At 42.6% G+C, this 25,447-nt stretch overlaps 1 protein-coding gene across 3 annotated transcripts in view; it reads right to left on the bottom strand.

Moving 5' to 3' along the window:
* TMEM161B (transmembrane protein 161B) overlaps window positions 1–22,031 on the bottom strand; it is a 56,474-nt gene extending 34,443 nt beyond the window's left edge. For 2 of the 3 annotated variants that reach the window (XM_054053765.1, XM_054053767.1), the window contains exons 1-3: window positions 21,847–21,959; window positions 8,127–8,230; window positions 2,920–3,000 (exon numbers count right to left, since the gene is read on the bottom strand). In XM_054053765.1, coding sequence (XP_053909740.1) covers window positions 2,920–3,000; window positions 8,127–8,230; window positions 21,847–21,849 — 188 coding nt within the window. In that variant the 5' untranslated portion in view covers window positions 21,850–21,959. Of the gene's footprint in view, window positions 1–2,919; window positions 3,001–8,126; window positions 8,231–21,846; window positions 21,960–22,011 lie in introns of those variants that run through there. The other variant, XM_054053766.1, reaches the window with a different exon arrangement.
* Between the last annotated feature and the right edge of the window lie 3,416 nt (window positions 22,032–25,447).

Below are 25,447 nucleotides of genomic sequence, written 5' to 3'. Positions count from 1 at the left end.
ACTTCACAGTAAATTTTCTGAAAACTGCAAAATCTAAGTTTATAAGTCAGTACATGTTAATATGACATATTTCCACTCAATTGAGAGCCTGTGACTGGTCTGACAAAAATGAGAGCAAACATTTTGGATGTTTTAATAACAAAAGGCCAACAAGGCTAAGGAAAGACAATTAAGAGCAATGTACAACTATTATTCAAGAAAAGCAATTGTATTTTCTGTTTAAGGCTCTTTTGGATGGACTTAAAGTTATAGCTACATAATTAAAGTTATTGGCATATCAATAAAAATCACTGGTAAAATTGACAGTTATAAATTGCAATGTTATTAACAATTATTTTCCCTCAACTAGTCACAGAAAATCATAGAATTATAGAATTGTTTGAGTTGGAAGGGACCTTAAAGATCACCTACTTCCAAGCTCCCTGCCATGGGCAGAGACACCTCCCACCAGATCAGGCTGCCCAAGGCCCCATCCAACCTGGCCTTGAACACCTCCAGGGACAGGGCAGCCACAACTTTCCTGGGCAACCTGTGCTAGCGCCTCAGCATCCTCACAGTGAAGAAGTTCTTCCCTATCTCTGCTCTAAATCTGCCTCTCAACAATGTATAGCCACTTCGCCTAGTCCTATCACTGCAAGTCTTTGTAAAAATTCCCTCCCCAGCTTTCTTCCCTAGCCCCCTTCAAGTACTGCAAGGTCACCATAAGGTCTCCTGGAAGCCTTCTCTTCTCCAGGCTGAACAACCCAACTCTCTCAGCCTGTCCTCGTAGGGAAGGTGCTCCAGCCCTCTGATCACCCTTATAGCCCTTCTCTGCGCCTGTTCCAACAGTTCCATATCCTTCTTACGTTGAGGAGTCCAGAACTGGACACAATACTCCAGGTGAGGTCTCACAAGAGAGGAACAGAAGGGCAGAATCACCTTCCTCGACCTGCTGGCCACACTTCTTTTGATGCAGCCCAGATATGGCTGGCCTTCTGAGCTGCGAGTGCATATTGCTGACTCATGTCGAACTTATCGTCAATCAGCACTCCCAAGTCCTTTTCTGCAGGGCCCCTCTCAATCACATCAGCCCCCATCCTGTATTGGAACCACAGATTGCCCTGACCCAGGTGTAGGATCTTGCACTTGGCCTTGTTGAACCTCTTGAGGTTCACAGAGGTCCACTTCTCCAGCTTATCCAGGTCCTTCTGGATGACATCCCATCCTTCCAGTGTGGCAACTGCACCATTCAGCTTGATGTCATTTGTCAACTTGCTGAAAGTGCATTCAATCTCATTGGCTTTTTCATTAATGAAGATACTAAACAGCACTGGTCCCAGTACAGACCCTTGAGGGACAACGCTTATTGATCTCTATCTGGACATCAAGCTGTTGACCACTAGTCTCTGAAAAGGACTATCCAATGAATTTCTTATCCACCAAACAGTCTACCAATCAAATCCATATTTCTTCAATTTAGAGAGAAGGATATTGAGGAGGACCATGCCAAAGGCTTTACGTCCATTATTTCACCCGTGTCTACTGCTGTGGTTACCCCACCATAAAAAGCCACTAGGCTGGTGATACAGGACTTGCCCCTGGTGAAGCCATGCTGGCTGCCTCTAATCACCTCCCTGTCCTCCATGTGCTTTAGCATAGCTTCTAGGAGGATCTGTTCCATGATCTTCAAAGGCATAGAGGTGAGGCTGACAGGTTGGTGGTTCCCAGGGTTATCTTTTCTACCCTTTTTAGAAATGGGGACAATGTTACCCTTCTTCTGTTCACCAGAAAACTGTTAGATAAGATCAGTTTTTGAATTTGAAAGAACACTGAAACAAATATAAACTTAGTTTTTTAATATTAAAGGAACAACTTAATTCTTTACCCAAAAATGGGGCTAATTAGATTGCTAACCATGCAGCTTGAGAAATATAAAACTGAAAAAAAAAAAAAAAATCACGTTACAATGAACAGATTACATGTGCAGTTTGTGGATTAGCATAAGTGTTAAGAATTATAAGAGAGCCCACTCAAAGTGGAATAAAAGAAAAAGGACTAAAGGAAACCTCCTATATCACCAAAAAGGAAGTCAGAAGGGTTGATTTGTTTGTTTCAAACATAGCCAATTCAGAAATCTTGCATCAACACAGCAGCTCCACCATCTTAAGATGTTTTGGTTCTTGCTGCAGTTGTACTTCTGATCAGGCTGCTCCAGAACATCATGCCTGAACATCAGAAATCTGTTTCCAACTTAAGCTGACAACTATCCCACCCTTCTCAGCCTTCTGCTAGGTTAAACAAGTGAAGCTCTTTTACCCTCCTCTTGCAAGACAGACTTACTGTTTCTTGGATGATCCCAGCAGCCCTCTGTTCACCTGTTCACATACAAATTCATTTTTCTCGAACATTAGTGATCAAAACAGTACACATTAATCCAGACAAAGTTCTACACTGCTGCCTTGTCCAAGAGGAACTAATATTTCCCTATCTTTTCTACTAGAAATACCTCACCTAACACAATCTAAGAACACATTTACCATTTTCACAGCTGTGTAAGTGTGGTGGCTCATAGTAATCCTATGTTGAACTAATACACTCAAATCTTTCTTCTCTTGCCTCAAGAGGAAGAGCTTCAGTCCTACAGAAGATTTGCCTTCCTCAGTTTTCATCTGAATGAATACATTCACCAAAACAACTCCCTGCCACCAAATTAGCAATTTCACAGACCAGTTTGGCGTACTGCAGAATTTGAGCATGTTCATTTGTCTGTTAAACTGAAAGAACATGGTTTGGAACAGACTTGTGACAATTAAAACAAGCATGGCATTCACACACAACTTGCAGTTTTTAACTCATCCAAAGACAAAAGCTGGCCAGCAGAGTTATTATACAGATCATGCTGAAAAAAAAAGGGAGGATGTGCTTCAATCAAACATTTACCTGTCTTTTTTGTTCTTCCCTCTTTGTTTCCCTGCAAGAATCCGTAGCTCTTCTTCAGTAGGGTGCTGGTACCACCGTAAACTAAAAAAAAGAAAATCTCAAGTAAAACAACAGCAATACTAGTAATTTAGATTGCTTTTTAAAAAAAAATCTATGTAACACAGATTTATACGCATCTAAAGACACCGGTCTTTCGCAATACCTAAGCAGAATACCATTCTGTGCAAGCAACAGCCCTGCTGAACTCCAGTTCTTTTCAGCAAATGAGATGCTTATTCATAATTAGAAAGCTTTGCCACTTTACCATTCGAGCGAAAGCTCTTCATTTCTCAAGACACCAAATTTTCAAGTTATCATCAAATACAGCAAATGAGTTTAGACTGATATCGGAAAAAATTTACTAAATAACTATACCATTACAATTACTCATCAGAATCACATTCTAAATGATTTTATAAAGTATAATTACGCATCTCAAAAATACAGTAATTTTCCAGAATCTAGAATAGCTATTACCAAATAACCATTATTAGTCTTTTTTCTTAGGCAGAGCAGATAGTATCATCAACATTCCCTTCCTAAACACCTCCTCAGTGATATCTCCAACTCTAACTAGAAAAAGTGTTGTTATAAAAATCACTAATCTACATGTAGCTGAGCTGCAAGCACTTTCACTTCACAAGTCAATGCACCATCCACTGCTTATTTCCAATGCAAGTAGTGGCAAGGAAATTCTGAAGAGGGAAACCAGAGAGATGATTAAGTCTCCAAGATGGTACATTTAGGTACTTAACCTAAGTATGTCAAGAACCTTAGCAGCTGAAACAAGGTCTTTTCCACATTCAGCAAGGGAGGATTTCTGTCCAGATGCAGGAAGGATGTCACTCTGATCTCCATTCTGAAATGCCGAGGTAAAGGAGCCCAAGTATTAATAGGAATAGACCAGGAAATTCATGTGGAAGTAGTTTTATGGAGTAGAAGGCCACTAAATGGTGACACGAGTTAACATAGAGATGGTAATGGAATCCACAAGCATCAGTACTTCTCAAGCTAAGAAAACTTCACCAAGTAGGACCATTCAAACCTACATTGACAAATTAGAGACTGTTACAGCCAATTTCAAAAAGACAGCAAGATAAATTTGGAAAATAAACATCAGGCCCAAGCAACCTCAAGCCACTTGACTTCCAGCTCTGTTCTGGAAAGGTTTCCTGTCCCAAGTGGAAGTCTGGTCCATCCATCCTTATATTTTGCAGAACGTGGCCTTTCATGTAAATATTAAAAATTCTCCAGGAACATTGCCTGTACAACAAATACAGAGGGAGGCCCACTGCTAGACAATTCATGCTGAAAGCAGAAACAGTCCTCAATGCAAGCAGCCACAACAAGCAACATTATACATCTGCTACCTTCCTTATGACAGCATGGACGCCTCGTGTGTGCACAAGTGCTATGCAAGACACTGGGTAAAGACCACGAGAAAGAATAGGTGTAAGTTTAATGAAATGTATGTATCACTAAGCATACCTGGCAGATCTCAAACAACAGACTGCCTCTCTGTCCTGATACTGACATTGACACACTAAAACTGGATGAAGACAGGAAAATGGGAATGAAAAAAAGTAACACAATTCAAGAAGAGCTCTTTATTTCGGTAGTCTAGTTGATGGTACAATGAAGCATTAAACTGGCAGTTGCACAGAGCTTTTGGATATTACCTTAAAATAATTTAAAAGCTGTTGTAATGGATAAGTAAGAGTTCAAGCCAGCAACATTACAAAGAATACCATCTGCTTAATAGAAAGGTCTACAAGCCTGTGTCAGTAGGTCCAGCTGATGCTGGGATTTCTTCAAGAGAAAAGAACATCAATACCAACTAATAATACCTCACAGAGATACAATCCAACACACACTGCAAAATTCCTTTGAAGGAATTCACAGCCAGTTCAAAACCTGAAAATGGCAAATACTACAGACTTTGCATAAAAAAAAGGAGTTTTTTCTGGGAAAACAGGTGGTGAATTTTGTTTTGGGTTTTTTGAGGCATCAGTAGGAGTGAAAGGTCGTGAATTTATTTTGTATGATCCCAGCTGAAAAAATCTGCTGTTTGAAAACTTTCCTGCAAAAGAGACTTTAAGACTGAGAATCACACACAAACCAGAGCAACTGCCTTTACATCCAAAAAGACATACTACACTGGAGATACTAAATTCTTTCTACCTTTCAAACAACCCAGAGAAAGAGTGGGAAAGCAGAGAAATAGTCCTCTGCTTTGTAATTCATCTCCCAGACCTTGGCATGGTGAAAGTACCACAAGTAATTCTGTAATAATGAAAATTACCTATGTTGGAAAGCCAATTTCTCAATATCTTCTCTGCAGAGATATAGAAATAGTATGTAATACAGCAGAATCAATAAAATTCTTGTTTCATGTAAGAGTACTGACAAATCAAACACTTAAACCACAATTTGCTCTTAATTACACTAGAGAATTATGTTGCAAGTGATTTCTAATTGCTACTAATAGGATACAAGAGGTCTGAGATTTCTTTATTTAATAAACCCTAAACACCTTGCATTTAAAATCTCAAAACCAAGAGACCTGAACAAACTTTTTCATAGAGGTAGAGATAAAAAAAGGAATTCATATCTGCTTCAGCTCATATACGGTTGAAACCAAGATCTCACAACTGATGACTCTGTAGTGTTGACATATCCAAGTCAGTCTGAATAGCAACAGCAGCACAGATATGCCCCAGTTAATTTGAATGAAGGTCATTAACGAGAGCACAACAACCACCCCTTTTCTACTGTCTTCCTGAAGTGGCCTGAAAAAGAGAACAACTGAAGTAGCTGAGGAACGGAAAAGCACTATTAAGTTAGAGAATGTTTTACTAGCTAAAACTGCAAAAGCCTATGCAGATACTTCGGCTGCCAATTCATTGTCTTCAATAAATATGGATATTCTAATGCTGTTCAAGGACTGAAAATTGGTAAAGTTTTTATTTCTTTACAAATTTCAGGAAACACTTTATCAATGATAACGGTTCATTCTGTAAGCTATTAACCAGGTCTATCGACTCTAACGATTCTTTAAAACTTTGAAGTGAGTGTTTCCTTTTAATAGAGTTTTAATGTACGGACACAGGCATCTTGAAACCAACTGGTCATTTAAGAGTTTCTGGCTTGTCTGGCAATGTGTTTATCCTCACAGCCCTTTGGCTATCTGCAGATGTTTTACACTATCTTGTTTATAAAAGCCTCCCAGCGTTTCAGAAGAAAGACACTTAAGCCAAATAACTTAAAACCCACTTTTGGGAACCAAAGACTAGTTGAAGCATATTGACAGAGGAAAGGAGCAGACAGTAACTTTGCCTCAGAAAGCTGGACTGCTTAAGAACGTGTCTTCCTGTACCTGTAAATATACTGATGTGTGTTTAAAACCTTTCACCACCTAAAACCTTCCCACTCACATAGGTCTGTAAATGAAAACACTGTTGGCCAAAAGACAGCATATGAAGGCAAATGAGTTATCATAAAAGATAGTTTGTCAGCTAAGAAAGAGAACTAGGGTTTTTTCTGCCATGAAAATTCAGGTTCATGTGGCAGTGAAGCTTCTGATTTGTTTTTATTTCTGGAACACAGAATTATTTCTGGCTTTCTACATAATTCTTGTATTCAGGAGGTTATTCACAATGACTTGAAATTACAATGCACTGAAATAGTCACCAGACAAACACTGAAAAGTAAAAAAGAGATTTTCAAGGCTACTAATAAGAAAGGCAACAATAAGGCTCCCATTGATTTCAGTGGGAGCAGAAATCCATAAGCACAAGTGCAGAAATCCTGCTTTATTTATTTATCAATCTGCAGGTGTGCAAAAGGAGAAAAGCATGTGAAAATTATTTGAAGAGCAAACCTCTCCCTATCATTGGTAGACATCAAGAGTAAGGATATAGAAAGTGAAACTTCACAAGAACGAAGAACATTTGCATAATATTGAACAATTCTTTAAAAGAGCAACTAAATATTTAATTTTGAAATAGAAGTTTAAATAATCTTTTAAATAGGACATAAAAATTAGGAAGTGTCATTTGAAGACATACGATGGTGGTAACACACCTTAGAACCAAATGGAATGCAGTTTCATATTCATTAATGTAATATTCTTTCTAAAAGAGCACAAAAAAGGTGATCAGTAACCTGTAGATGCAGTAAGCAATGAAATTTCACACAGCAATTAAGAGTACGATTCCTGTTTATATCATGCACCTAAAGATTACTATTTTATGTCATACCCAACCAGTGACACCGAACACGCACCCAGACAACATTTACAGTCACTTTTCATTAGAAATATTTTGGGTAATGGAATGAGGAAAAAAAGATGGTAATTCTGAGATACAGAGGAAAAAAGGCAACGGAAAATTATATGAGACTGGTTAAGACTCCAATGGAGCACATTATTATTCAAGGATACTCCTTCAGAAATCAGTGAGTAGAGATTTGATATTCTCAAAATTTTTAACAATTACAAAAGACAGTACACTACCTTCTGATGACACAAAGTGTTTTTCTTCCCAAATGAAAAAACACAGCATCTATGATTCTTTTAATATTTAAGATACTGATTTATATTCAAAACAGCTGCTGGTTTTCATTGTTATTACAGATACAGCCACACATGGAATGTTCCCCTTGCAGCTCATTATGTCTGTTTGATCTATTGTTATGATGAAAGTGTGTATTGAAATTTATACTAATCCTGCCATATGAAGTATTAAAAAAATAGAATTTTAATAAATACCTAAGCATTCTTTATAGGCAAGGCTAATCAGCAGGTGGATTATCAAGAACACTGAGGCAGTGCTAAGAAAAAGATCCTTCCATTCTTCGGTATCTTCTATTCAGCTTAGCTTATAATAGTAAAGTATGCAGCTTGTACCTTTAATAACGTAAGAGCTGGACAACAGCTAACTTTATGACTGATAAAATTAACAGCAACAAACAGGTCTGTTCTTTTACAGCAACACTGTCTGTATAACTTGAGCCTGTAAGTCAACTGTCACAACACTACGGCAATAAAGTTAAGAACAGCAGATTAATTATTTTACAAGAAAACAACCTGCATTAGTAAGTTTCACTGTTACTAGTCTAATGCATTGCCACAGTCACACACACCGTATAGCAACTGTTTCTTCTCTTACCTGCCACTACAGAGAAGCCAGCGAGCAAGAGAACAGTGAGGTATGATCTTCTGTAAGACACTAGCCATTACCATGGTAATCACCAACTGTACACTTATCACACCCTGTGGAGGAACAAGTTAATAACAAGTCAATATTTTAGAGAAGTCCTGAAGTAACTTTAAAAAAAAGAAAAATTAAGAACACCTCATATGGTAGGGGTAACATTTTTTGGTTCTTTTAAAACTAGATGGGGGGAAGAAAAATACTGCATCAGTTTAAGAAATGACCTGAAACTTGCTATAATCAGTTATGCACATGACTGAGGGGAAAATGCACTGTCAGGTCATGAGACCGTTAACATATATCCCATTTCACAGACAGTAAGGCCACAGGTGGACGTGGCATTTCATTAGACATTATGCTCTAAAATTATAGAAAAGAATCATCACAGAATCATAGAATGGTTTGGATTGTAAGAGACCTTAAGGCTCATTCAGGTCCAATCTTGCATATCTACATTATCATGTTTAAATGGATATTCAATGCCTTCATTGCTCCAGACCCTCCTACCGGTCTCAGAAACCTGGTGTTTCTGAAGACAAATGTGGAAGCCAAAGGCAAAGGCAGCATTAATATCTTTGTCTTTCCCATTGTTCTTTGTCATCAGGTCTCCCGCCTCAGGCAGCAGCAGGCCCATGTTTTCCAGCATAATACATTTGCTGTTGACATACTTGCAGGTGGGTTTCTTATGGCCACTCCAATTCCACATCAAACTTAAGTGCCACGTGGGCTTTGTCTCTCTATATTCCTTCTGGGTGAGCTGACCCTGCTTCTGCCACTCGGATACTTCCTTTCTACCTTCGAGCCTTGTCATGAGCTCCATATTCATTCATGTACATAAGGATGGATTGTTCTTGAGCTTAGAGGAGGAGACCCTTGAAAATTAAACAGCTTTCCCAGACTCCTCTCCAAGACCATACCCTATAGGATTCTTCTTTTGGCTGATCAGGCCAAAGTCTGCTCTCCTGCAGTATAGGAACATGAACCTGCTATCAGCCTCATTTCCTTCTGTCAGTATCCTGAACTCTACCATACCACAGTCACTGTGGCAGTGGACGCATGACCTTCACATCTTTGATCAGTTCTTCAGGGGCCTACAAGAAAGCCGGAGAGGGGGTATTCATAAAGGCTTGTGGGGACAGGACATGGGGCAATGGGTACAAACTGGAGAGGGGCAGATTTAGACTACACATGAGGAAGAATTTCTTCACTATGACAGTGGTGAGACACTGGCACAGGTTGCCCAGGGAAGCTGTGGATTCCCCATCCCTGGAGGTGTTCAAGACCAGGTTGGATGGGGCCTTGGGCAGCCTGATCTAGTGGGATGTCCCTGCCCATGGCAGGAGGGTTGTACCAAGATGATCTTTAAGGTCCCTTCCAACCCTAACTATTCTATGATCCTATTTCTTGTTTGCAAGTCTGAGGTCCAGCAAAGCACATCTCCTCATCTGTTCCTCAGTCACCTGTGTTAGGATATTGCCGTCGAAGCACAAAAAAAAAACAACCTGGATTGCCTGTGCTCTGCTGTGTTGTCTTCTCAGATGACACTGGGACAGCTGAAGTATATAGAACCAGGGCCTAGAAAGTTGTGGATCCTTCCATTGTCTGAAGAAAGCCTAATCTTCTACTTCTTCATGATTAAGGCTCTCTACAGCAGATAGCTACATGATCAACCATCCTGCTCTGCCCCAACGTCTCAGATGGTTTATTATTCATCCCATGGTAGACTTCCATGCATCCCTGGTGCTCTCTCCCTTAAAAGCAAGTTCCCCTTCTCACTATCCCAGCCCGTTCTTCTAAAAGGCCTGCATCCATCCATGGCAGCACTCGAATCATACAAGGTATCCTATCACATCTTTGTTACTCCAATAAAATTGTAGCTCTGCAACTTCATACAGTCCCCTACTTTCCCATTTTCTCACCATGGTGCATGCATTAGTGCAGTGGCAGGTCAGAGATGCACCTGCATCAGTGCCTCATCACCCTTACAGGAATCATAGAATCGCTTGGTTGGAAAAGACCTTTGAGATCATTGAATCTAACCCTACCTGTCCGCTACTAAACCATATCCCTAAGTTCTTCATCTACACATCTTTTGAACACCTTCAGGGATGCTGATTTTACCACCTCCCTGTGAAGCCATTCCAGTGCCAAATAAACCTTTTGGTGAAGGCATTTTTCCTGAGGTCTAATCTGAATCTTCCCTGGTGCAACCTGCGTTCATTTCCTCTCATCCCATCACCTGTCATTTCATAGAAGAGACCAACACCCATCTTGGTACAACCTCCTTTCAGGCAGGTGACAGTGACAAGGTCTCCCCTCAGCCTCCTTTTCTCCAGACTGAACAATCCCATTTCCTTCAGCCACCTCTCATACAACTTGTTCTCCAGACTCCTCACCAGCTTCATTACCCTTTTCTGGACACATTCCAGCCCCTCAATGTTCTTGTAGTCAGGGGTCCAAAGTTGAACACAGGATTTGAGGTGCAGCCTCACCAGCACTGAGTACAAGGACACAATCTGGTCCTGCTGGCCACACTTTTTCTGACACAGGCCAAGATGCCTTTGCCTTTCTTGCCCACTTGGGCCACTGCTGGCTCATATTCAGCTGTTTGAAGCAACACCCCCAGGTATTTCTCTGCCAGGCAGCTTTCCAGCCATCTTCCCCAAGCCTGTAGTGCTGGAAAGGGTTGTGTCCCATGTGCAGACCTCGGCATTTGGTCTTGCTGAATCTTAGACCATTTTAAACATTTCCTAAGATCTAAGAAGCGCAACAAACAGGAGCGGGCCTCGTCAGAAGGGCGGGCTCAAGCAGTTTGCAAAGGCAGGCCTTGCAGGGAGGGCACACTTTCCATGCTCAGGAGGGCAGTTCAATCGGTGAGAGGGAGTCCAGCCATGGTGTTCACCTGGCAGGAGGCTGCATCCTCTGCACCTGCCAGAAAGCACATGTCAGCCCAGACTGAGCTCCCAGCGAAAGACACAGCCATCCAGGTCCCTGGCTGCAGAGAGTGCTGCCAGCTTGCACTAGACACAGAGGGGAGCAGGGGCAACAGCTGTTTAAGGTGCAAGCAGGTGGAAGATCTCCTCAGTCTAGTGGGTGAGCTGTGAGAGGAGGTAGAGAGGCTAAGGAGCAGCACAGAGTCTGAGCTATAGCTAGACTGGTGGAACCACATCCTGAGCTCCTGGATACAGGAGCAGAAACAGCCACCAGAAAAAGCCCCTGATCAAAGGTATCTAGTATCCTCTCTGCAACAGGATGTAGGCAGGGGCTTAAAGTGATGTAGTGAGTGGAAGCAAGTACCCTCCTTGCCCCTACCTTCCCAGGTGCCTCTGCACAACAGATACAGGGCTCTGGGTGTGGAAGATGGACTGGAGGAAAGCGTGGGTGATGACTCATCTACATTAGAGCATGGGCCAAGACCAGAATGATACACACCCTGTATAACTACAACCGCCAAGAGGAGGAAAAGGCAAGTCATAGTTGTAGAAGACTCTCTGCTGAGGGAAGCAGAGGGTCCAATTTGTCGAGCAGACCCTACCCACAGGGAAGTCTGCTGCCTCCTAGGAGCCCAGGTAAGTGATATTGCCAGGAAACTTCCCAGTCTGGTAAGGCCCTCAGACTACTACATGTTACCGCTGTTGCATTTGGGAGGTGATGAAGCTGCAGCATGTAGCCCAAGAACGATCAAAAGAGATTTTAGGGCCTCAGGACGGCTAGTGTGGGAATCTAAAGCCCAGATGATCTTTTTCTCCCTCCTTCCAGTTACAGGGGGGTGGCATTGTAAGGATCAGATGGGTCCAGTCTATTAATACATGGCTCTGTGGCTGGTGTCACCATAATAACTTTGGGATTTTTGACAATGAGATGGCCTACACAGCACCAGGTTTACAGGTATCAGATGGGAGCCGCCTTTCTCAAAGCAGGAGGAGGGTCTTTGCTCAGGAGCTTGCAGGGCTCATTGACAGCACTATTAACTAGATGTAAAGGGGAAGGGGGAAAACATCAGGCTTGCCTATGGGAAGCGGTTGGAGGACACACAATGGTTGGACGGTTAGGGTGCTGGTATGGGCCCTGCACCTGCTGCCCTGGGATGTGCTGGGGATGCCACAGCACAGTTGAAGTCCTGTAGACACAGGCAGGAGACTCTTGAGGTAGTAGTTGCCAACAAGGAAACTTCCGCAGAACACCTCAAAGAAAATAAAGAGTATTTCACTATGCAATGCACGTAACAGCCTCTACACAAACACACAAAGCTTGGCCAATAAACAGGAGAAGCTGGAAGCTACCATGCTACTAGAAAGCTATGATCTGGTTGCCATCACTGAAACTTGGTGGGATGAACCCCACGACTGGAGTGTGGCTATTGATGGCTACACACTGTTCAGAAGGGACAGACAGTGGAGGCGTTGCCCTCTATATCAGGAAATGGATAAAGTACAAAGACCTGTCTCTGAAGAGTAGCCACAAATGGGTTGCAAGCTTGTTGGTCAGAATAAAAAACTGAGGAACCAACAGGGACCCTGTGGTTCGTGTATACTACAGGCCACTTGATCAAGGAGAGCCTACTGATGAGGCCTTCTTCCTCCAGCTACAAGAGGCTTCACGCTTGCAAGCTCTCATACTGGGGGACTTCAACAACCCTGACATATGCCAGAAAAGTAGCATGGCAAGCTGTAGGCAATCCAGGAGACTCCGAAAATAACGTCATAGGGACCCCTACCCAAGGGGATGCAATACTGGACCTGATGGTCACTAATACAAGTGAGCTCATCAATGACATGAAGACTGGAGGCAGCCTGGGCTGCACTGGTCACACGATGGTGGAGTTCAAAGTCCTGAGGGACATTGGGCAAGTGAGGTGTATAGCCAGGACCCTAGATTTCAGGAAATTAGAGTTCCAGCTCTTCAAGGAATTAGCAGGACCCCCTGGGATTTGGTCCTCGGGGACAAGGGAGCAGAACAGAGCTGACAGATATTTAAGGATGCTTTCCATAAAGTACAAGAGCGCTCAGTCCCCAGATGTAGGAAATCAGGCAGGAAAGGGAAGAGACCAGCGTGGCTGAGTTGAGTCCTACTGGTCAAACTGCAGAGGAAGAGGGAACCGCACAGACAGTACAAGCAGGGACAGGGAACCTGGGACGTGTATAGGGATGCTGCCTAGTTGTGTAGCGATGGGGTCAGGAAGGCCAAAGCGCAGCTGAACTTGGCAAGGGAAGTGAAGACTAACAAAAAGGGCTTCTACAGGTATGTCAGTCAGAAGAGAAAGGTTAAAGAGAGCACCCCCAACAGATGAATGAAAATGGTGACCTTGAATCAACAGACGATGAGAAGGCTGAGGTACTCCACAACTTCTTTGCCTCAGTCTTCACTGACAACCACTCTCCTCACCCCTCCTGGGTCAATGGAAAACAAGATGGTGATCGGGGGGGTAAAGTCCCTCCCACTGTAGAAGAGGATCAGGTTCGTGACCACCTGAGGAACCTGAACATATATAAGTCTATGGGACCTGATAAGATGCATCTCAGAGTCCTGAGGGAACTGGCTGATGTGGTTGCCAAGCCACTCTCTACAATATTTGAAAAGTCATGGCAACCAGGAGAAGTCCCTGTTGACTGGAAGAAGGGTAACAATGTGCCCATTTTTAAAAAGGGTAGAACAGATGACCCCAGGAATCACTGACCTGTCAGCCTCACCACTGTGCCTGGGAAGATAATGGAACAGAACCTCCTAGAAGCTATGCAAAGCACATGGAGGACAAGAAGGTGTTAATGGCAGGGTGGACTGTTCGGTGGATAAGAAATTCATTGGATGGTTGCATTCAGAGCGTAGCGGTCAACAGCTCGATGTCCAGATGGAGATCCGTGACAACTGGTGTCCCTTAGGGTTCCGTACTGGGACTAGTGCTGTTTAATATCTTCATCAATGATGTAGACAGTGAGATTGAGTGCACCCTCAGCAAGTTTCAGATGACACCAAGCTGAGTGGTACAGCTGCCACACTGGAAGGATGGGATGTCACCCAGAGGAACCTGGACAGACTGGATAAGTGGGCCTGTGTGAACCTCATAAGGTTCAACAAGGCCAAGTGCAAGGTCCTACACCTGGGTCAGGGCAACCCATTGCTCTAACACAGGATGGGGGATGATGTGATTGAGAGGGGCCCTGCAGAGAAGGACTTGAGGGTGCTGACAGACGAGAAGTTCGACATCAGCCATGCACGCTCACAGCCCAGAAAGCCAAATACGTCTAGGGCTGCATCAAAACAAGTGTGGCCAGCAGGCTGAGGGAGGAGGTGATTCCGCCCCTCTATTCCTCTCTTGTGAGACCTCACCTGGAGTATGGAATCCTCACTGTATTAAGGAAAGCTCCTCTCTTTTCTCCCTTCAGTGTTTTTTTCTTTCATTTAAATAAATCAGAAATGGTGCCAATACTGCTTTTACAAAACTTTACAGGCAGATGAAATGTTGTAAATTATGTCCAGTACCATCCTTAATAAAATATGATTGAGAGAGATTAAGACAGCATAAATTACCTTTCAGCATTTGTAAACACTTTCAATATACTACTACAGGTCTCATAACAAAGTGTCAAGTCTCATTTAGAGGTACTCGTTACATTTTTATAACACAAAATAACACCTTCTGGGTTTTTTTCCAGATACCTTACTATTCAAGCCTCTTTTTGCTAACTCCTCCTCCCGCCCTGACATTTCAACAGCTCCTTTACGCTGCTGCCACCAGTTCTTTGAGGTATCTCAAAAACTAAGACCTCATTTTTGCTTATGTCCCATGTCTCCAAGAACAGGGATCAAGACCAGGATTGAGAGCTGTGTGTGTTACTTTAAACACCCTTACCTTTAGTAGGGATTCTCTGCATCTTGGGAATCCCAGGCATAAGAGTACTCAAACCTACTCCTCAGCTAATGGGAAGTGTACTTACAATGAAAGGAAGCATTATTAAAACAAGCTGCCCACATAATGCTGCCCACATAATGCCCACAAACTGTTCAGGAACTATATACTCTTTAATCTGTTTATAAAACAAGCCATGCGTTTTAAATCAAATGTTTATTCCAACCACGTCACGGTAAGCCTAACCATTTCCACTCAACATGGGAGAGACCGCATTGTCCCTCTGCTAGCCTGCCTGCTGAGCCATGATCATCAGAGTCCACCATCTCAGTGTAAAGGTACACTAATACTTCTCTAGAATAATATTTTTATTAGGAGGACTGCCTCATCAGGTGCTACTGCATGTCTTCTATTACTCTTAGGGCTTCCTATTCCTATAGGAAAAAAAAAATGCCTTTTCAACTCAAGACAACAGGAGGGAAAACAATGCACATCAAGGCACTTACTTTTTTTATACAGGGTAGTAGGTCCACTAACTGAACTAAAACACTCACAATTCAAAAGACTATTTAACCACCCACTTACAGAAACCCATTTCTTACTCAAGCATCACTGAACCCACTAGGATAATTCAGCCTTAAACCACTGAACGTCTCCCTGCGTCCTCCCTGCCCACTTTCAGCAGAAATTCTTGTAAAGATTACTGCTGTAATTTTTAAAATTAATAATACCTAAGAAAAATATTTCATCTTGCAACTAAAGACAACCTAGCAAATTTTAAGCCATTAAAAAAATTAATTAAAAAATATTTAAAAAACTATATCCCTAAGCCTAATATTAAGTATGACTTTGTAACGGAAATTTCCTCCTAGTATTTTTCTACAAGGAATTAAAAAATGGACATATCCACTGACTTATCAGGCATTTTTGTCTTGATTCCTGAACGTTAGTAATCAACAATGAGCAATATGTTAAAGAAGTAAAGCTCTTGCATGAAATTAAAAAATTCCACCACATTAACCTTCTTGCAATCAGCCAAGCAGACACAGCTCAGGAACACCATAGGTGATGTGCCCACTTGAAATAATACACTATGTGCAAAACATTTTACCAGCTCTTCTCTTTAGCCTGTATGTGGTTAAACCCTGAAAAACCTACATCCCACACCATCTCGTATTACAATACTATAACATATCTTTTTTCCACACACACACAAATCCACAAAATACTGGGTTCATTCCAATTCAGGCTCTGACTAGATCAAATCTCCTACATACTCTTAAGTCCTCCGATTACCATTAATATCAATTTTCATTCAAAACCACTCATTTCAAGAGCATGAATGAAGATTAGGTGTTGGCTCCCACCAACACCTTATACGCTTTACTTGTCATACTCTACATTAGAGCACACAGAGTTCAGAATTTAGCCAGAAATCCACAGCCAGAGAAAAAGAAAAAAACCTAGCTCTGCTTAACAGAGGTACTCAAATCTACCAGCACACAGGGGGTTTGAGGGCCTCTGGTGAGGAAAACCTGGAACCCATTAACCCATGCAATAAAGTAACTGAGCATTCAGTTATTAATAGGCTTGACTCAGAAGTAATAGAAGCATTATTCACTTCTTAGAGATGAGGAAATGCTGCACAGATTAAATCAAGTGTCTGCAGTTACAAAGCAGTCTGTGGAAAATGACATTATCTGAATCAATTTCATAAAACCTTCAATACTCTGATTCCATGTCTCCAAGTCCCTTTCATGCTTCAGCTTGAAATTTGAAATCCAAATTCAAGACACTGGTGAGAGGGGTCACCATGTCACTGGTCAGAGACATTTCCGTCAAACTAACATTGAGAAGCACTCATCCCAAAGAAAAGACAACTACATAGGGCCACAAAACTCACTTTCTTGGGGACTACACTGCCTAATAAACTGCAGCCTGGCTGTGACAGAGGAAGGTCTTTGGTTAGAGGTGTGTCAAACATTGTGAGCTCTGCCCTCGGTTCCAAGTCCTTCAGAGCGTAAGGCATCTTCCTGCTTGTGCGACACAGCACATGTTTTACAAGAAAGCTTTTAATAAAACATAGCAGGGAATGCATAAGTGGCATAGAAGAGATGTGTTAGAAGCTACGTTAAAGGGAACATTGCCAGATTTCTTAAAAATCACAAAAAAAAAAAAAAATGACAGGCTTAAAAGACAAATATAAAAGACTGAATAAAGAATAACCTAGATATGGGAGAAAGCATGTATTCATTTGAGCTCGATGAGAGGAGACTGTGCCCCTGAATCAGCACAAGCATAAAGGATTCCATTGTCATGTGTGTACCAACGCAGGTGGCCAATACCTTGGTATGCCCACGATATCAGTAGAAAACGCAGAGCAAGCAGCCATTGTTCTGAAGTTTGCTAGCTAGCTTAAAAGACCATGGAATCACTAACTGCTTGTAGGAATGTAGGAGCTTGTAGCAAAGAGAAATAAGAAGATAAGGGGTACATCTCTAGCACTAGTTATTGCTCTTTATCTCTGTAGTCATAGAAGCTTCATTAGTGGAATTTTTTTGGGGTAGCTGTTAATGGGGCAGACAAGGGTAGATAAGCTGTACTTTCACTCAATACACTTGATTTCATTTGTACCACAATTGAAGTCTGTGCCCTCACTGCCACAACTAGACTTTGTTTCTTACAGCCTATACCTTTCATACTACTGCGGACACTGCTGCTGATAATTCAGAGAACAAAAAGTAAGAATAAGTAACAATACTCTTATCTACAAGTCAAGTGTACTAATTACACACCAACGGCTATCTCAGAACAGTAAACAAAATAAAAACCCACATTTTTTAAAGTCATTCTGCCGAAGGACATTTTTCTTTTCATCATGCATTGATTTACGGAATATACAGAGCAAAGATAGCCAAGGTTAATAGTTTCATGCCAAGAAACCACTCCAGCCTCCTAATTTTGACATTGCCCAAGGTTATTCTCCCACACCTGTAGTAACAGGGAGGTTTTTCCCTTACTACACACCTAGATATTACAAACAATACAAATATGTAGCTTTACATGGATTTTGAAACCACCTGTACTCTAACAACCACCATCTCCTCCACAGCAAGACAAGGGCCTTGATCTGAAGCCAACTGCCATACAAACCAGGACTGCACTAGTACTACAACTGCATGCCTGAGAACGTAGCTCATAGAACCTAGTTCACAACTCCAGCTCCAGAAACACAGTGCCAGTTGCTTACTTTCTTAAGTGGCAAGTCTTGTTAAAACAAGGTTTTTACACGAGTGCACTGGAATATTCTACAGATGTTAGTTCTGGGCACACCAATCTCTTTCAGCGGCAGCACACACATTCAGTTTTCAAGTAAGAAACAGAAAAGCTTTTATATTAGTAGTGACTAGCAAGATCTCTAGGAGAATACAGTAAATGCTCTCATCTTCTGCAATTCCAAAAGCACGATGGTGTTTGTGAAGCCTACAAGCTAAATCAATACAACCTTTTTAAAATGCCATTTAACCGAAGACACGTTATTGCTTCTGCTATTAGAAGAGATTTCTCCACATGCAAAATTTTCTCCATGTGTATACGCCCATGCTTAAGCTGCAGCTTGCAGAACCATGGCAGCGCTCTCCTGAATGATGAATGCAACTTGAAATTGCTTGCTAAACAGTAGAAAACATTATATGGAACCGCAAAAGAAAAGTGGGCTCACTGAACAAGGTCTTAAAATGAATCACAGAATCACAGAATCACAAGGTTTGAAAGGACCCATTGGATCATCGAGTCCAACCATTCCTAACACTCCCTAAACCATGTCCCTAAGCACTTCATCCACCCATTCCTTAAACACCTCCAGGGAAGGTGACTCGACCACCTCCCTGGGCAGCCTGTTCCAGTAGCCAATGACTCTTACTGTGAAGAATTTTTTTCCGATATCCAACCTGAACCTCCCCTGACGGAGCTTCAGGCCATTCCCTCTTGTCCTGTCCTCTGTCACTAGGGAGAAGAGGCCAGCTCCCTCCTCTCCACAACCTCCTTTCAGGTAGTTGTAGAGAGTAATAAGGTCTCCCCTCAGCCTCCTCTTCTCCAGGCTAAACAACCCCAGCTCTCTCAGCCGCTCCTTGTAAGACTTGTTCTCCAGCCCCCTCACCAGCTTTGTTGCTCTTCTGTGAAAAAGCTTCTGTGAAAAATGCTTCCTGTGAAAAAGACTACTTTCATGCAATAGCTGTAGTCAGAATGGTCTCTTGTATAAAGAGAAATATGAGGCAGTTAAAATCTTATGATCTGTAGAAGTCAGACATTCAGAAGGCTAATTTTGGGAAAGACATCTATGCCCAGAGATCTATGCCCAGGACTTTTTTTTTTTTTTTTTTTTGTGTCCAAGTTTTCCCTGAATTTGTATTTTCCTACATCTGCCACAGCAGAGATGAAGAAAAGATGCCTAAAGTGGCACAAAGAACACACAAGGAATTTGAGTATACCATCAAACTGCTCACTTTCGTGGCTGTTTCCCGCCCAAAGCTCTTTTTCTGACCTAAAGGTTGTGGTCAGTGTATTCAAAGAAGAGCTATAAACCGCTAGACAGAAGCAGTCAGTAGCAGCAGGATTCCTTTGAAACAAAGTGTTTTGTTTAGAACCAAAACTACATTCCAGTCAGCCAATTGTGGTTTAGCAGACAGCCTTGCTGCTTCTTCCACTGAGGCCCTCTGAGCACAGAACTAGTGACCATTCAGCAAACCACGTTATTGCTGCAAAAATCTCAGGACCAGAACAAGGGCATTTATAAAATCACAGAATTATCAGTATTACTGAAGAAGCAAATAAATAACGTCCACTGTACAAAATATTAATGTATATCCAACACATTATTAAATTACAACTAAAACCAGTTCAGAAAACTGATTTACTGCAAAGGAATAAACAAGGTTATATTCCATTATTACTATGCATAGACTTTAAATATCCAGTTTGCCCATACTTCTCCAATTAACACAAGTAGGAACTATATAAGATCTCACTCTCCAGAGTGAAAACTGCCTTTTAAGTGGTAGGCTTTGCCACGACAGGAACCTTGCAAGTATAAAAAGTCTTTAATGCCTCTGCTGAGCAGTGTAAACCACCGTGGCCTTGCCCAGTATTAAAATACTTGTGCAGAGTTTAAAGCTGTGAACATAAGTTGCACTGCAACGACAGAGATGAGTCTTGGCAGTCCCAGCTTGGCAGAACACTGCCAGTAAGTTGTTTGGATGACCTGATTTATAATCCTCTCAATGCGAAAGAAACCGATGAATATTTCATTCTCGTGTTGCTTTGGGACTGGAAAATACAGCTTCCAAAGAGCACAGAAGTAGACTATCATCTTTTCACTTCACTGACGTCATGGAACCACACACAAAGATTGTTTGTCCACACTGCCAGCCACTAGCAAAGAAAAATGAACCTGATTTTCAACCTCATCAGGCAAGAAAAGTGAGCACTCGGTTTATTTAAATAAGTACCTACACTGAGTGGAAAAGCTCGGAAAGCTGCAAGCAAATACAAAGTAGTCTCAAACACAGAGCCAGTGGACAGCACCCATACACTCCCATAATTGGCAGGAGTCTCTCAAAGCCTTTCGATTAAATATTCTAACCTCTAAAAAAAAAAATTAGAGGAAAAATTATTATGAGAAAAATCCTACATGGTTCCTTTCAGACTTCAAAACACAGGCCAGGTGATTAAATCTTTAAGTACTAGAACAGTTAAAAGTCAGTCTACTCAAAGTATAGCTCTAAAGTGTATTCCCTAAGCAAGACTCCCCTCATTTGAGCAGACACCACATAACCATTGTTAAAATGACACATCGACATTTATAACCATATGGAAGAGAAATACATCTATCAATGACACATACAAACTATACTTTATGCTTGCACTCATGTCCTAAAGCCCTCCATATATCTCGTATCTGTAAGCCAAGTACATTAGAAGCAGAATCCATCAGCTCTGCTGTTTTAAACAGTAACTAAGTCCTAAACATAAAATTAAGTACCCTATTATAGCAAAGGAGGCCCATTTATTAAACACTCAGCCTCCACTATTTAAGCTACAGACTAGTTAGCAGCAACTACGCCAGTCACACTTTGCTTTTCTTCTGCTGTTTGCATTACAAGTTCACCTGATGTGCACTACGGCGAGAGCACCAAGCTGTGTCTGTGGTTGAGAAAAGTAACCCAAGGTGGGATTTTTCATAAACCAAATGTATTTGTGTGCTGTCACCGCCGATGTGGCAATTGTGATGCAGCTCACAGCTCTGGAAATGAAACAGCAGGAACGAAAATTGAGATGTTGCGCAAAGGTTCCTTGAGACACTCAAGACCACAGGTAATTAAATTATCTGTTTAGAGAAAATGTGAACAGACTGCTCAACATAGTTATAAAAATGCCTTTTAAACTGGATACTGAGCAGAAAGCGTCACGGTTCACCCTGCTTCTCGGTGGAAAAGCAGCAAGAAAAGAAATAACCACTGGGAACGGAAAACACGTTTATGCAAGATAGGAGAACAGCACATTCTGTCTTTGACGAATGCTGCTCATGCAACTCAACGATAACCCAAACACCCTCCTTTTGCACTTCATCACTCCAGACGCCCCCAGAACCCCGAGCTTTTCACACAGTCACGAGGTCTTCACAGAGCCCGGGCAGCCTCGAGCCGCCGCGCAGCCCGCGGGCCCTGGAGGGGGTTCCAGGTCCATCAGCCCCATGTTGTCCTCGCAGCCCAGGGGCTGCAGGCCCGGATCCTTCGTCCTCTCCCGCCCCGAGGCCTCTGCCGCGCTCACCATGGTGCTCCAGCTGTCCCGCCCCGCCGCCGCCGCTCCAGCCGCCCGCCCCGGCCCCGCTCGCAGCACATAAACCCGCCACCCAGCCCCGCCGCGCCGGCTCCCGCCCGGCGCACGGCTCGCCGACGAGGTCACGAAGGACCCTTTTCGGCATGAGCACCCCACCCCTTCCTTAGATGTCTCCAAAAAGCTGCCTGCGCTGAAGTGAGAAGCGGCGGAAGAAAACCGAGCCTATGACCGCCTCAGCGCGTTGATGTTTCGCTCCTGCGTGCTAAGGGAGAAAATGGCGAGGAGGGCTCCCACCGGGGAGAGGTGTCCGGCGGTTCCTTCGCGCCATTTCTGTCAGGCGTTGCGCGGGCAGCAAACATCGGGGTGTCCCGGCCACGTGACGTGTGACGCTGCCTCCGTCACGTGACCCGCCCTTGGCGCTGTTTTCCGTGCTCGGACCCGACGGGAGCGTGGAAGAGGGGGTGGAGGGCGCAGCGAAGGAAAAAAGGAGAAGGCAGAAGGAGAAAGCAAAAGGAGAAGAGAAGGAGAAAAAAGAAGAGAAGGAGAAGGTGAAAAGGAGAAGGAGAGAGAGAAGAAAGGAGAAGGGAAGGCAGAGAAGGTGAAGAATAGAAGAAGGTTAGAAGGAGAAGGAATTGGAGAAAGGAAAAGAGAAGGAAGGAGAAAGCAGGGAAGGGGAAGGAGAAAGAGCATAAGAAAGAAGGAGAAAAGGAAAATGAAAAAAAAAGAAGGAGGGGGGAAAGGATAAAAGAAAAGGAGAAGTTAAAAGACCAAGAGCCATCCAACCTGAGTGGAATGGCACCGCATCTGCCTCCCCACAGTTCCTGTGAGGTGAAACAACCTCTACCTGTTTTCTCGGGCCTGCTCTCTGTGGGAGTCTGTCACAGGGAAGGTGCTGCTGTGGCCAGGCCTGCCATGGCCGAGTGCCTCTAGCAGAATAATATCCAAACAAGATAACAAGCTGGATGCCTTGTAAATCCCACCACTTCGGTGTACTGCTGCCGTCTGTGGTGTGCAAGCTGGAAACAATTGCAATCTTTCTGCTTGAACAGATAGTGTTTTAATACTGTTTATCGACATTTGTTGGTATTCTGACAAACTTCTGGCTTTGGGAGGATCCCATGAGGGTGATTCACCGCAGCTCTGAATCTCGGTGCACACCCAGAGATTGGACATAATTATCTTAGAGGTGTTTTTCAACCTTAATGATGCTGTAATTCAATAGCATCTTAACTGACAGGAAAACTTACAAACCCTGATGTTCTGACATTTTAATTGTTCCTCTGCAACCAGTGAGACTTTGAGCAGTCTGCTCCATTGCAGGATGTCCCTGTCCAGGCAGGAGAGTTGGAACTGGATGGTCCCTGACATCCCTTCCAACCAAAACTGTTCTGTGATTCAATGAAATACATTGCAGCTAAAAAAAACCCAGGAAAACCCACTCAACATCACAAAAATAAAACAATAGAGTAAAGAGACTTCAAAGGAATCATCTCAGATCCCAGAGACTACAGTACCAAGGACAAAGAGAAGATGGGTTTGACCTGTTCAAACCATTTAATTTTAATGAACAACTCAGGGGTTTTCCAACTTATTGACACTAGTTTGGTGATGTTTGTGGCAAGCATAGAATGGAGAGAATAGCACTGCCAGTTCAAGATGACAACAAAGTCCAAAGGCATGCTGTTACATAATTAATCGTGCATTCCTGGCATGGAGAGAGTACTAAAGAAAATGGATACTTAAAAAAGCAAGGGTATATCTGAAAAGCGTTCATCTTGTTCTTAGTGTAGGAGTACTAAGAGATCAGATGTTTGGAAAGCAGCTAGTTTGAAACACATTTAACACTTCAGAAGTCTCAAAAGTTTATGTCTTTTAAAGGAAATTAATAACTTAGCTGTGGAACTCTTTGGCATGAAATCTCATTGCTGGTAAGAATTTGGTGGCATTTTTAAAAAAAGTGTAATGAAAATGGTTGACAAGCAGGGCTGTTCTTTGACTGGAGTAGGAGTCGTGTATTGGTTGGTTTTAACTCTTAACAAGCATCAGTTTAGAGCCCTAGTATTTTAATTCTACTATTGCCTAAAAGGTGTTTAGCAAAAACAATGAATATTCACTCAAAACTAGGGTCAAAGTTATAATCACAATGCAAAAGTGAATTTTTTGAGGGGATTTATTTGGACTGAGTAGGACTTGCAGCAGGCAAGCTGGAGAAGATTGTTGCATGCGTTATTAAGTGCTACTGATAAAAACTCCGTCTCATCTGTGCTGGTGTTCTCCCTGACTCTCTCCTCTTGTGCAGCAGGCAAGTTTTAAGAAACTCATTAGAGCAGACACAGCTTTGCTGGCTGTGCCACCTGGATATGAGACTGAGTTAAGCAGAACATATGTGCCTCATTCTTCAGGAAACTGGCAAGTCTCCAAAAATACCAAGCCATTTCTAGACTTCCAGCTCAGCCTCAGCAGCCTCTCTGTTCTCTTTATTTTGCATCACTAAACTCTTTTCCTCCAGGTTACCATGTCCTTCCCTACACCAGGTATCCTTTAACCTCCACGGGAAAAAAAAAAGAAATGGTGTTTTGAGTAACATGCAACAGGTTATATGGCAACTGGCATGGCTTGAGCTCTGCTTTAGATCTAAAGCAGATGTAAGTTTGCCAGCTTTGCCAAATACATGCTGAGATCACATTGTTAGGAGTTCAGAAGATTTTTCTGCCGTCAGGGCGGAGCAGGGCTTGCAACACAACAAGCTCTCAGAATATTTTTAGATTGGACATTAGGAAGAAATTCTTCACAATGAGGTTGATGAGGCACTGGCAGAGGTTGCCCAGAGGAGTTGTGGCTGCCCCATCCCTGCAGATGTTCAAGGCCAGGTTGGATGGGGCTTCGAGCACCATGATCCAGTGGAAGGTGTCCCTGCCCATGGCACAGGTGTTGGAACTGGATTGTCTTTAAGGTTGTTATTAGAGCTGGTCACTGCCCCACCTTCTGTACAAAGAGCATTTCCACTGCTGTGATGTGAGATGAGCCGTTCCATCAGTAGTTTAAGTGCATGTGACCATAGTGAGGCTGTGTCACTGGCCTCATTTTGCTGCTGTGGTCACTTCCAGCAAAGACAGTGAGGGAAACAACATCAGATATAATGAGAAACTACCTAAACAGGTTCTGTAGTTTTCCAAGTTCCTCACAATGTGACAGTTAATGTGTTGTCAAGGATCGTCCTCACTTTTGTGTTCAGGAGACCTTTACGTTGTTGGGGCTATGAAGGAAGCTTAACAGGGCTGTGGCACAACTGTTTCTGGTGTCTGGCATGACTATGTTATGAAATAACTTTGCACTCTGATACAGCAGTCTTGCTCCAGGCAAAGCAGAGTCTTAAGGAAACAGAGAAGAAAATTCCTGTCAAGGAGATACCTTTTTTTTTGAGTCAAGTACTGAGGAGATCTAATCTCATGGTTATCTGTGGGACAGTACTTTGCTGTCAGGAGTTGCAGGATGGGTTCAGTGACTTCCATCTGATCCTCGTCATTGGAGGGTGGTAAAATGTTATAAATGTTTTTGAAGATGCATTTTATCTCGCAGCTTCCTACACAGC

This window comes from Cuculus canorus, chromosome Z, assembly GCF_017976375.1.
Source record: "Cuculus canorus isolate bCucCan1 chromosome Z, bCucCan1.pri, whole genome shotgun sequence".
Classification (NCBI taxonomy): Eukaryota; Metazoa; Chordata; class Aves; order Cuculiformes; family Cuculidae; genus Cuculus; species Cuculus canorus.
Note: the sequence above shows the minus strand (reverse complement) of the source record. Positions and strands in the feature narration are given on the sequence as shown.